This window comes from Chaetodon auriga, chromosome 9 (assembly GCF_051107435.1).
Source record: "Chaetodon auriga isolate fChaAug3 chromosome 9, fChaAug3.hap1, whole genome shotgun sequence".
In the NCBI taxonomy this organism is placed as follows: domain Eukaryota; kingdom Metazoa; phylum Chordata; class Actinopteri; order Chaetodontiformes; family Chaetodontidae; genus Chaetodon; species Chaetodon auriga.
The window spans coordinates 1,238,343-1,252,350 of record NC_135082.1 but is presented as its reverse complement, the minus strand read 5'-3'; the positions used below and the strand labels follow the sequence as shown (position 1 = coordinate 1,252,350).

General features: G+C 40.8%; 1 protein-coding gene across 5 annotated transcripts in view; it reads right to left on the bottom strand.

The window, feature by feature from the left end:
- Positions 1–14,008, bottom strand: part of LOC143325469 (storkhead-box protein 2-like) — a 159,640-nt gene that overhangs the window by 8,911 nt on the left and 136,721 nt on the right. For all 5 annotated transcript variants that reach the window (XR_013077539.1, XR_013077538.1, XR_013077540.1 and 2 more), the window contains exon 3: positions 562–2,968. Coding sequence is in view for 2 of the 5 variants with exons in the window: in XM_076738513.1 (XP_076594628.1) it covers positions 562–2,968 (2,407 nt within the window). In the remaining 3 variants the exon portion in view is untranslated. The remainder of the gene's footprint in view (positions 1–561; positions 2,969–14,008) is intronic.

Here is a 14,008-nt window from a genome sequence, read left to right as displayed (position 1 = left end):
AGTTAAAAGGCAATATACCCTACAGAACCGGCAGGGGTGTAGTGACCAATGTCCATGCAGGTCTCTAAACTGAGCAAAACAATTTGCTCTGGTGGATAGCATGATTTATGATTGTACATAAACATTTGGACTACTTAGTCAGAGCTGATCTATGCATCACTACCCCATACACTTCTACTATTCTAGTTCAGCCTGTGTTTGTGGTTCCTGCTTTTCTTACCTTAAGATTATTTTCTGGTTCTCTTGTTTTTATGGTTACTCAATTACTTCTTGCACTTTTTCTTAAATACAGCCTAACACGTTGAGTCATAGGTCTTCCACTTAGTTGAATGTCTTTTATATTTCCAGAATAGTGAATGAGTGAATGATTTCAGACAAAGCCTTTGAGTTTTAGTTCTATATATTAGCCATTTCCATGTTATTTTGAAAGCTTAATGGATTAGATTTAAGCAGGAATTCATGCTGCTATGATGTGAAATTCCCCTGTGGATAAATGAGGTACCTGTGTATCTATAATAATGGTGTATATGTAATCAGTATGTTGTATATGCATGTTCTCACCGTGGTGAGTTGAATCCACTGTCAACAGTGATGGAGCTGGAGTCCATACTGTCCAGTCTAGCAGAGTGGGCTGACTGCTGGTTCTGACTGGACTCTGGAAGGGTCTCTTTAGCACCAGGTAAGGTGAGGGTTCTTTCAAACCTCCTCTGCAGGTCCCGTTCCTTCTCTCTCTCCAATAGCCACTGCATGGTCCCTGCTCCACCACCTCCTATCCCAACAACGCCTCCTCCAGCCTTCTCGTCCTCTCCTCGACTCTTATTGCCCCCCTCCTCAAGTTCATCATCGTCTGAGACGTTGTAGTAGTCGAAGGAGGCCTCTGCAGCACTGGTTGTGGGTTCAATCCCTTGTGGGGGAGCTGGTGGTGTAGCCACTAGAGGTTTAGGAGCATCAAAGGCCTCCTGGGAATCAAGTGCATCGCAGGACGAGGACAGAGTAGTGGAGGCAAGGTTTGGGGGTTTTCTCAGAGAACTGTAGCTGGACAAAGGCAGGGTAGGAGGAGGTTTGAAGAGTGTGTCTTTACTAAAGATCTCCTTTCGTTTCTCCTGACCAGAGGAGGCACTATGGGGAGGTCGTCCATTGGGAAGGGGGAGGTCAGGGATAGAGAGAGGTATTGGAGGCAGGCTGCCACCCTTAGGTCCTACCTTTGACAAGTCTTCTTTATTTTCTAGGGGATAGGATGTCTGTCTGTCTGTTTGCTTGTCAGTGCTTCCCAGTTTTAATCCATCATGGGTATTTTTGCCTAGAGCTCCCAGTGGGTTTGCTGCTGTGAGAACAGCCTCAGAGGAAGCAGCACATTGGAAGTAATCGTCAGGAGGGACAGAGGAGGGCAGTGGTTTGGGTGAGTATGCTGGCAGGCTGTCCCTGCTCTTACTCTTCTCTAAGCTCCTGCCACCATCCAACCCCAGAGAATCCACAGGCAGCTTAACTGTGGGTGGTGTGGCACGAGAATAGTGAGAAGAGCTCTGATTGGCTCGCAGGGTGCCATCATCAGTATAGTAACGGCTCCGGTCGTCATAATAATCAGGTGGTCCAATCAACCCAACTCCAAGAGGCCCTTTAGAATTGTCCATGGATCTGGAACGCTCCTTGGCCTTGTCACTGCGTTCATTCCTGGACTTCCTCTCCTGTGTGTGGGAGTGTGAGCGGTGGACTTTTGAATGGTGGGCTGATGGGCCATGGCTTGGCTCGGGGAAAGGCATTTCTGTGCGTCGCTTGGCGAGCTCTCCGGACACATCCCACTCTGGCGTGACGGGCAAGTGGGAGGAGTCAAGGATATTGGGGTTGCTGTGTGCCAGGTGAAGCCGGCCACGCTGCCGCTCCATGGCCAGGGCATGTTCCCTTGGTGACCGTGCAAGTGAAGATGAGTAGGCTCTATAATCCCTGTCAGCCAGCTCCAGGTGGGAACCATCACTCAGCTCACCACGGGATGCCCTTGTCTTGCTATGGGAGCGGCTGAGTTTGGTCTGAGACTGCTTCCTGTGTCTACCCCCGCTTCTTCTACTCCTGGAGCTCTGATTGGCTGATGACGCTTTGCTCCTCTGGACACGCTCTTCTTCGAGACGCTTCATGACCGCTGTGTGTCGGGCGAGGTTCTCCACAGTAAGGTCAGGGTTGATTCTACGGATGATCTCCATCTCTACATGGCGTGGCAGCTGGCTGGGTGCCTCCTCATCACGGAGCGGCCACTCCTCAGGAGGAAACTGTGCAGAGAAGGTGGCCAGCTGCTTGGCCTTGTCCTTCTTAAAACTGAGACGGAACAACTTCAAACCAAATTTCCGACTTCCTGTACCACTTCCTATACCGACTTGTTTATCAATTTCTCCAGTTCCTCCTCCTCCTCCTACTCCACCTCCTCCACCCCCTCCCCCTCCTCGGTGCTTGGTGAGTGTGTCCGTCTTGAAGGGGAACCCGAGGGTGCTGCGACTCTTTTCTGCGCTGCCTCCTGCTTGCTGCGGAGGTGTTTGTGGGGAGTGCGGGGACGAGTATGCCTCCCGGTGGTCTTTGGGGGACCGGCGCTGCAGGGTGGTGTGGTGGCTTGGGGGGTCTTCTCCACGGTAACTGTTATAAAAAGAATCGCCACCTCCCCCACTGTGATTTTGACTGGATTTTGGGTGTGTTCGATCTCGCCCCACTCCAGAGGTGGATGGGGTGATGGTGCCAGAGAGAGGGGAGGTGCACTGTGTCTGCTGGTGCTGCTGTTGGTTCTGATGTTGATGTTGTTGGTGTCGATCAGTGGATCGCTCATCTAAATGGTACCACTTCGAGCTGGTTCGGATTAGGCTTGGAGTGATGAAGTAAGTCTGAGGGGTTACAATAAAATATCCGTCTGGTGTTGGGTAGATCTTCCTCTCACGGACCAGCATACTTAGCGTGTGGTGCAAAACCTCCTCTGTTGGTGTAGGGACACCTAAGCATAATCAGAGACAAGAAGCAGTCAGAAAAAGGATGTTTCACATGAGACATTAGATTCTCTTTTCATTATGTTTAACTAGAAGGAATAACACTTAAGGGATTTTTTTATGAAAAAGGTTTGGATTATGTGCAGATCCAAAAGCTATGTGAAGCCTATACATTCCAAGGTACACTTACTCCCATAATGCTAACCTCAAGTGACTTAGGTAATTAATAATAATGAAACTCTTCTTCATCTTGTCTGGGACACCATCAAGGGTCACTGGAAAAAACCTTTTTCATATCTTTTGCATAACTACAGAAAAATTTAATAATTCCTATAAATGGAGAAGCATACTCCTGAGAAGAAGCATTCCACACTTTGTTTAACTAATATAGACAGAGAACTACAAAATTCTTTCAATGTGTATGTATACATGTACAGCAGATACTGCGGAGAAGGTCCCCCCAGCCACCAAACCACCTGGAAGTGTTGATTCCCCAAAGACCATCGGGAGGTGCACTTGTGCTCGGAAAAACACAGTGGTGCAGTGGTTTGACAAGGTCACAGGTTGCATTAATGGCGGATCTAAATTGTCCATATGATTGTCAGTGTGAATGGTTGTGTGTCTCTAGGGTCAGCCCTTTGAGTGACTGGTGACCTGCCCAGGGTATGCCCCACCACTCACCCAGCTGGGTTCAGCTCCAGCTCACTGTGACCCTTAAGGATAAGCTGTTACAGATGGATGGAATATGTCCTTATATTAAGATTTAGAAGTAAGTAAATGTATGTACACTGCACAGAAACCTCAAAACACTTCACTGAAACATTCAAAGAGTCTGCATCACAGAATTTGAAACCCCCTTTCTGAGAGCAGAATTATGGGACTGTCGATTTCAGAATGTTTTACATTGTTTTATTGAAATGAGCAAGGCCTTCCATGAGGAAGGAAACATGATTGACGGAGAAACATTACTCATAAACTATTGAACTATCTGCTTGTGCAGTCTGTCACAGAGTGGTGAACCCCTCCCCATTTTCACTTCAGAAAGACTCCACCTCTCTGGGATTCTCTTTCTATACCCAATCATGTCACTAACCTGTTGTTGGTTAACCTAATGAATTGTGAGATCCACCACATTTTTTTTTTATCATGTCAACTTTTTATTCTTTTATTGCCACTGTCCCAACTTTTTTGAAATGTGTTGCTGGCATCAAATTCTAAATGAGGATATAATTTTCAGAAACAATGGAATTTCTTAGTTTCAGCATTTGATTCTTTCAATGTTTTGCAAATCATCACATTGTGTTTTCTATTTAAGTTTTACACGGCATCCAAACTTTTTTGGAAACAGGTTTATAGATTTGGGAACAGGAAATTGCAGTAATAACCTAAATTATAGTAATGTATGAAGGGTTTTCACATGTTTAATTATGACAGTTGGATAAATGCCTCTTAGTGACTGGTGTCATTTGATTTTTGAGGGCAAGGAAAAGATCAAAGATAACACCTAACATTCTGACTGTTGGTTTTTGAAAGATGTTGCAGCCACTTTTTCTCAATCAAGTAAGATTTGTACTTTTTCTGCATTTAGAAACAGAACATTTTTTGGAAACAGTTCCCTGCATTATTAGCCCTAGCTCTATCTCAGGCATATGAGATAAAATATCATTTTAATTGTCCAAAATCAGTCGACCAAAAGCAACTATAACCTTAATCATCAGGTGAGGTTTATGAACTTGTGAATGACAGAGGCTAGTCTGAGCATTCATTTCAGTTTACAAATGTCCAGACAGCCATACCGCTTCAACCTTACTTCCACATTATCTTCCTCTGTGCTTATTCTCTCTCTGTTCTCTCTGATTTTAATTCGTTCAAAATCAGTCAACGAAAAGCTATAATGTTAATCATCAGGTGAGGTATATGAACCTGTGAATGACAGAGGCTGGTGTGAGCATTCATTTCAGTTTACAAATGTCCAGACAGCTATACTACTTTTACCTTACTTCTTACTCCTCTGTGCTTATTATCTCTCTGTTCTCAGTATCTCGTGCTCTCTTTCCCTGTCAGTGTGAAGGTATTACTGCCAGTTACATCATAGCAGCCTTTCAGCCTAGCCAAAATGATGCAACACCATGCAGACAGATGGACTGCGTGCGCGTGCATACGCACGTGCCCACACACACACTGTTTGTCCATCCCTTTTACTTTCCATGTTGTTGATAAGAAGACCAAGCAGAGGGAAGGAGGTGGAGACAGAAGCAGGCTGTGTCTGAAAGCTGCTGTTCTAGATTCAGGATGGGCTAATCCTGACATCAACACACTCGCAGTTCCACATTGTGATGTTCATCCAAATGTGTGATAGAAGAACAATATGAAGCTGATCTCACTCTGCTCTCAATGTATTTGCATTGGGGCAAAATTTGCTGCAGCGGTCTTCTATTAATGATGAGACTAGTGTGAATGACAATTTGAGTTGGTATACTGAAAGCAGTTTGAGTACTGCACAGAAATTTGCTGTCTATGCCTGCAAAACTTTAAGTGAGCACATCTGAAATGTTGCTAAAAATCTGTCATTTTACCTTAAGTATAGCCGGTCAAGGTAAAGCTGGAAGTAGCTGTAAACTGCAGGGGGTATTTAAGATATAGCAAATTTACCATTCTCCTTTGTTTTCCGGATAACTTTTTCACTTCACTTTTCACATCTTGTCCATTTATTTCAAGGCTTTCTTACTGTCGCAATTCTAATTAGTGATGTCACTGTGTTCCCAGATCTCAGTAATTAGCTGAGATTGATTAGATGAGTATCATGTTATTATTACTAAGAGAACATCATGTACACTCCCCATGTGAGTGTGGACTGCAGAGATGTCTCAGTTTATCTTACACTCTGAAGTGGTCTTTTTGTACACCAATGGTTCCCAACTGTCCATGCTTTGGCTTGATCTCTTTTCTCAGTTTTTCCCCCAGTAAATTAGGTCAATGTGCATTCTGCCTCTCAGAATCTTAGAGTGACAGAAGCTGGATGTTGTAAAGTCCAACTGCAATTACATTGTATGCTCTATGTGTGCTACAGTATATGTACATATCTACTCTGTAAACTACATGTCTTGTCTTCTCCTTTGAGAAAAAAAATCTTTTTATCAATTCACCAGCAAACTGTTAGTTCTCTGTATAAGGAAAACCTGTTTCCGTATAGCTGATCAGATGCCTCCATTTTAAGCCATATTTGCATAAAGCAGAATTATCAGTGTTTTATCACAGGCAGATGGTCACACTGAAACAGACAGCTGCCTACTATACAACACAAAAACCACACACTTTGAACAACAACTCACATTACATACTGTGACCATGCTTAAGAGACTTTGGCGAAAGAAAGAGATGAGGCCATCAAAAGATGCTTCACTGACATGGACAAAAACCACCTCTACTTTATTGCACCTGTACTCAATCTAAGGTGAAGAGTGTGTGTGTGTGTGTGTGTGTGTGTGTGTGTGTGTGTGCCCATGTATTACTCATGTTGTGGGGCCAAAAATCTGTTTACACAGTCACATGTGGGGACAAAATACAGGTCCCCACAATTTAAATCATTACATTTTAGGGTGAAGACTGAGGATAGGGTTACAGGTTAGTAAAGGTTAGGTTTTAGGTTTAGGGTTAGGGTAAGTCTCCAGGAAATGAATGTAAGTTTATGTAATGTCCCCACAAGTGATGACCCCCCCCGTGTGTGTGTGTGTGTGTGTGTGTGCGCCCGTGTGCTGAGCATGTTAGAATTGTAATGGTATTACGTAATTCTTGTACCATAAGTACCCTAAGTACTTAAACTTGGTCTGAAAAAATGGCATTGGTGTATCCCTAAAAAGAAGTACACCGGCTGCAGGGTGTTTTCCTATCATGCCCCTTTTCTCTGGAGTAATATCCCTGTTCAAATCAGACGTGACTGTCTATGACCTTGAACAGGAATTAGTTCTACCAGGTGAGCTAATGGGGCAACTAGTTTTTTTAGCTGTGTCATTGTACACAGAGAAATTCAAGACATACTGCTTGGCAGGCTGTAAAATTTACAACCCGGGTCTCACATGACCACAAACCACAAAACTAACTGTGATGTAAGTGGAGGAGGGTGATAGAAACAGAGGGTATTATGATGCCAGACAGTGTGAGGTAGGGCAGCTCAACTCCAGCCTGTTGGTTGCTGTGATGCTCTATGCTCCAGTGATGGCTGTCAGTTAAGTCGACTAAACCACTTTGAACCAGACAGCGATACAACCTCCTCTACTACCATAGTGCTGTCAGAAGCGAGTTGTCAGCAGGAGAGACACTACATAGCTAAAATAAATCTTCATGTGCTTCATGCACAGCCTGTAGATGTCCTCAAATCCTTTCCATTTCACTTGAGCAGCTCATGATTCAAGTGGGTCACAGGTGCAGGTCAGAAAGTCCGGAATTCCGTATAAAAGCAGAAAAATCACATTAGTAGATTCTGCTGAGGCCTTTAAATCTATAACCATGATTCCAGGACATTGAGATGCTTAAATGTAATAATTTACAAATGAACTGCACTGACAGACAACGGTTAATATCCTTTATACCATCATGTGTCATTAAGTGGTGAACCTTGTGCCATCCTTGCTTGTGAATGACTGAGGCTTTTGAGGATGCCCTTTCATATTAATCATGCTACTATCACCTGTTAATAATTAACCTGCCCCTTTTAAGTTTATCTTGATACTATCATGTTACCAATTAACCTGTTGACCTATAGAATGTTCCTTTAGAGCATTCCACAACTTTCCCAGTCTTTTATTGCTCCTGTCCGAACTTCTTGAAAGATGTTGCTAGCATCAGATTCAGAATAAGCATATATCTACAAAAACAAATGAAGTTGATGAGGTAATACATTGAATATATTGTCTGTATACTGTTCTCAATTGCATATATATCAAAAGGATTAATCAATTAACACACTCTGTTTTATTCGTGTTTTACAAAGCACCCCAAAATGTTTTGGTACGTACACTGTAAAAAATGTCTGTGAAATTAACAGTGGAGTGCTGTTAAATTGTGACATCAAAAAAGTGTAACTAGAAAAACAGTGAACACTGAACCAAACACAATTATTAATTTTAAAGTAAGAATACGTTAAAATTATAATTTTTCTATGTAGAACTGTTTACTGATTACTGTAGTTCAAACACAGAAAAAATGTAAAACAAAAAGCAATACAATACAGTTAATATTACAGCATAACAGTGTTAAAATAATGTTTTGACAGGTTTTTGTTTCTTTTACACAGAAATGACCTGTATTATAGTTTACAAATTCATACGTTATATTTTACAGATACGAATATGTACAAATACAGTAAAATTATGTTAATACGAAGGGTTTAGAAAAACACTGCACTGCTCCGTCTTGCAAAACCACTCTCATTTTGGTGAAATGCCTTGTTTTTAGTCAGTCCCAACAAAACCTAGACTCACCTGTCACAAATGCCATGCCTACATTTGTAAAGCACATGCCAAAATGATTATACAATGCCACACAAGCTCATTAACACACACACAGATACATGTTTGTTCATGCTATTGTTTTTAGATTGAATCTATATAAAATCCCAATAACAAGTTGTCATGACTGTTGTTCCTGAAGAAAATCACATCAGTCAGTTTTGACCAGAAACAGGTGTCACTTGGCAGCCACCAAATTATGGTACCAATTACCTTTTTTTTTTTAAGATGGTTTCAAAACAGCATCCTGGCTAAACAGAGGCCAGTCTGTGGTAATCCCTCAATATATTTTCCTCTGGTCTTAACTGTTCATATCTATTTTTTTTGCATCATATACTTAATCAATTGCAAATGATCAATGAGAAGTTTCTGTTATTTATTTATTTATAACTTTTTATTTAGATTTTTCTTTTTTTCCCCTTAAAGATTGAACAATATCTGAGACAAGATCAGTGGTATAAAAAAATAAAAAAATAAAATAAATACATATCCCATACCTAGATATTGCTGCATGTGATATATATATATATATCAAATATACATTACACAGTGTAGTAATAAGGAAAAACAAACAGGGTGAATAAATAGACAGACAAGGTACGTAAATAAATGGATAACTAAATAATAAAGAAATGAATAAATAATAGGATAATTTTTAAAAAAAAAAAGGAGAAGAAAAGGGGCAAATTTGCATCGTGTCAGGGTCCATTTCCGGGTCCATTTCCATTACACAAAGAGCAGCCTCAGCAACCCAAATAGTTCACATTATTAGGTATTTTCCGGCCATGCTCCACCTCCGATCAAAAAGGTCCATTTTCAACTGTAATGATGAGGTTATTCTTTCCATGAGATACACCTGTCTCAACCTCTGCTCCCATTCCGCCACAGTCGGTGATTTAACATTCTTCCAATTTACTGTTACATTTTTCTTGGCAACCAATAATAAAATATATCTTTGGTCAGCAGTGAAAAGGTCGACCGGAATAGCACCAAGCAAGTAAAGTAGCCCGTTTGAGGGGATTCCTCTTTTCATAATCTTCTCAATTTTGTCTTTAATATTTTTCCAATATTCAAAAATAACTGGACAGTCCCAGAATATGTGCGTATAATCACCTATTTTACCGCATTGTCTCCAGCATAGAGCAGCTGAGGGGGTTTTCACAAAATTGGAAACAGCCAAAGGGGTATGAAAAAATCTGGTTTTGAGTTTCCAGTCAAATTCCTTCCACTGCTGACTGGTGATACCTGTATGACTGCTGTTAGAAAGTTTATCACAAAGTTCATTTTCTATTATAGTATTAGATTCCAATTCCCATTTTTCGTTAATATTCTAGGTATTCTCACATAAGCCTGATGAAAGTCTTTTGTAGAGATAGGAAACATGTTTACGTAATGGGAGACGTTTTTCCAAGATTTCAATAAGATATTGTTCTGTACTATTCAGGATTTTGCCAATTTGCTCCTTGTCTTTATGATTTATGGAATAGCGTCAAATTTGCAAATATCTGTAAAAATCATTAGAGGGAAGGTCAAATTGTTCCTGAAGCTGGGTAAAGGACTTTAAATGTGTTTCTTCAAATAACTGATTAAAGATAATGAGACCTTTAGCCACCCATCTCCTAAAACCATGATCTGAAACCGAAGGTGGAAAATCAATATTGCCCACTATGGGCATAGCTCGGGAAATAGACCCATTATCTTTTAACATCTTTTTAACTTCTGCCCAAACCTTTATAGTATGTTTTATCCATTCATTTCCAAACTTCATTTTTTGACATGTTTCAAATCCAAAAAGGGTAAGACAGATAATGGTGCACCCTTAACTTCACCGTGTTCTATTTGAGTCCACTTTGTCTCCTCGTCTCCGCTGATCCAACCCACAATCGCTGCTAGCTGAGCTGCCCAATAATAAAATTTCAAATTCGGCAATGCCAGACCTCCTTTGTTTTTAGCCAAATGAAGTATTATAAGTCTAATTCTGGGTCTTTTATGTTGCCATATAAATTGAGAGATTAATTTGTTTAACATTTTAAAAAAGGAACTTGGAACTCTTATGGGCAGTGACTGAAATAAAAACAAGAGACGAGGAAGCAAATTCATCTGCACTGTTTCAACTCTGCCAAGCAGAGATAGGGGGAGGACTTCCCAGCGTGTAAGATCACTCCTTATTTGTTTAATTATCTTATTATAGTTTGCTTCAAAAAGTTTTGTGGTTTGAGGTGTTATAATAATTCCTAAATACGTGAACCCTAGTTTTGACCAGTGAAATGATACTGTCTCGTTAAGTTGATTTGGCCACATCCCTGATATCATCATTGCTTCTGATTTATTCTGATTAATTTTATATCCAGAGATATCTCCATAATCTTTCAGACACTGCATGAGTCGAGGTATTGTAGTAATAGGATGTTTCATAAAGAGTAGGACATCATCTGCAAAAAGAGAAATTTTGTGAATTCTCCCCCCACCATCCTCAATCCCTTCAATCAGAACATCTTGCCGTATGGCCTCCGCCAGAGGCTCAATACTAAGAATAAAGAGGATGGGGGAAAGAGAATCTCCCTGTCTTAACCCTCTCTCTACATCAAAAAAATCCGAGCAGTGCCCATTTATTATTATTAATAATAATAATAATAATATTTATTATTAAATTATTTAAATTTTGATTTGGGATTCTTGTATAACAACCAAAACCAACTGGCAAATTTTTCACCGAATCCCATCTCAATAAGTGTTTGTTCCAGAAATTCCTGGTCTACCCAGTCAAATGCTTTCTCAGCGTCTAAGCTGAGAAGCATTGACGTTTGTGTGTCTTTTGCCATAAGTGACTGCAGGTTTAACACTCTCCTTATATTATTTGTCCCATGGCGACCTGAAACAAACCTTGTCTGATCCGAATTTATTAATTTCTTAATGTATTTTTGTATTCTAGATGCCAAGATAGACGTTAATATTTTATAGTCCACACACAAAAGACTTACAGGACGGTAACTAGAACACTGCGATGGATTTCTTTTCCTTCCTTATGCAAGACTGTAATAATAGCCTCTGACCATGACCTCCATCTGGAGGGTTTCCATTGTTAAACACATGGTTATATAGCTTACATAATCCCATGCACTTGTGACATAAAAGTAAAATCTCTCTCGTTCGTGTGAAGATGGCGCCACGCATCTACTAACTCTAACTCTTTCAACATGTTTGTTAAGCTTTTAGACATTCTGCTTTGAGGTTTTGAGGATATTGGTAATTTATCTAATCTATTATTCAGTGCACAGGTGAAGTCCCCACCCATAAGAAAAATACCTTCCATATTGTTTGCTACCAGATGTGAGAGTTTTTTGAAAAAATAAGGGCAGTCTTCATTAGGTGCATAAACATTCAAAATCACTATTTTAATTCCAGCAATTGTCCCTATAACTATAACATAGCGGCCCTCTATGTCCTAACAGACTTTTTCACAATGAAAGTATACGTGTCTACTAAGTAATATAGCTACACCTCTCTTTTTGGTTTCCCATAAGAGCTGCTATAAACTTTATCCACCCATTCCCTTTTCAGTTTTTGGTGCTCTACTTCTGTAAGATGCGTCTCTTGAAGTAAAGCTATGGAACAATGCATTTTCTTCAACTGTCCCAATATCTTTTTTCTTTTAATTGGGCTTTTTATTCCCTTCACCTTATAGGTAATTAAATCAAGTAATGTCATCGTTGTACGTTAATTATTTCATGTAACACAACCCTGTCCACAACCCTTTTTCCTTTCCTTACCCTTCTTCCCTTCTTCTTTCCCTTTCCCTCCTCTTCCTCTCTCTTTCCCTTCTTCATTATTATTAGCTCCAAACATGTAAAACTAAACAAACTGAAATTCACCACTTGTCTCAGACAGAACAAAGCAAGAACATGAAGAACATAGAACAGAACTTCCACATTTCTAGCCAGACACAGAAAATAATCTGTAACTATGTCTGACCCCCGGTGATAATGGGACAGAGAGTGGTGACCTGACCCCTCTGTGGTAAATAGCACACAATGAGCACTAATGACCAATACTACATTGACATGTAGAAAAGGTCTTAGTGAGTGTGAGTCACTCATGTAAACATAAAGAGTCCTCCGTCAGAACATATCTTTTTGTTTTAATTAACAACACTATTGTGGCAACTTGAGGTTTTATATCATGTTTTAATAGCCTTCAGTCATTGTCCATATGTATTCAATTATGTAGCTTTACTAACCTCGAGCTTCAAATCACATTGAGATAGTTTTAGGTGTCTTATACCTTGTTCAAACTATTCACCCTCCTCCTCTTCCTCCATCATGGCCTTCAGATCCAATGCTGCCACAAGCGGTTTCTCTTCCTCTTTGCATTGATGTTCCATCCCTTAATCAGCCTCTCCTCAATGCGCTCCTTCTCTCCACACTGCACCTGGATTCCCAACACCTTCAAAGTGTCAATGGCACTCGTCAGCGTGGGGAACATTTTTTCTCCTGAGTCCATCTTGAGCTTCAGTCACGCTGGATATAGGCATTTTGCCTGTATGCCATAGACTTTAGCTCGCTTCCTTTGTAGCTCTGGAGAGTAATCTTGATAGAAGAATATCCTCTTGTCTTGAAACATCACCTGTCCTTGGCTCCATGCTTGTTGCAAAACAATGTCTTTTACTGCAGTGTCTAGGAATCTCACGATGATTGATCTGGGGGGTGCCCCCGGGTCTGTCGGTCTAACTTGGAGTGAGCGGTGTGCTCTTTCAATTTTATATCCAGGTCAGGTGGCAGCCTCAACACTTTGGGTAGCAAGCCTTTCACAAACTCAACAACATCACCTCGCTCACTCATCTCTGGTATTTGGAATATTCGAATGTTATATCTCAGCCTGTTTTGTAGATCGTCGCATTGATCCGTGAGTTGTTTATCGCGTTGAAGCAGGTACCGTAGCACGCGATGCTGCCTTGCCCCCGCATCTTCCACTCCACTCACTCTTCCTTCCAGCTCGCAAATCCTCTGCTGGTGATCACCAAGCTGCTCTTTAATATCCGTCATAGCTTTTTCCAGGCGCTCAAGGGTCTGTGTAGTTTGTTTATGCCCCTGAGTATTTTTTTCATGAAGTTTTCTCATTTCCTCTACGATCAGAGACTCGGTCTCGCACACCTTGTGGCTAGTAATGTTTAAGCTAACACTGTCCGAGCTCGTGGTTTTTCGCTTGTTTCTTTCAAAGTCCCCTGTTTTCCAGCTCCTTTGTTCCTCGAGGAGGAGGACATCTTGTTCAAAGGTTGATTTCCAATCTGAAGACCTTAAGTATCTATAGTTGTCACAGTTTTCTAAGTTTTTCTGACGGAGCTTCGTCTCTAACCTGTTGTTCTCCTCATGACGTCACTGGAAGTCCAAGTTTCTGTTATTTTTTTATTACAGATAATGACATAGTGGAAACAATGTAACAGTAATGGTTTTCAATGTAACTTTTACATTCCTGTGAAAATAATTGCCTATGTTTGAATTTCAAACTAGATGAGCTCTGGCTCTGGGTCAACTCACAGAGCAG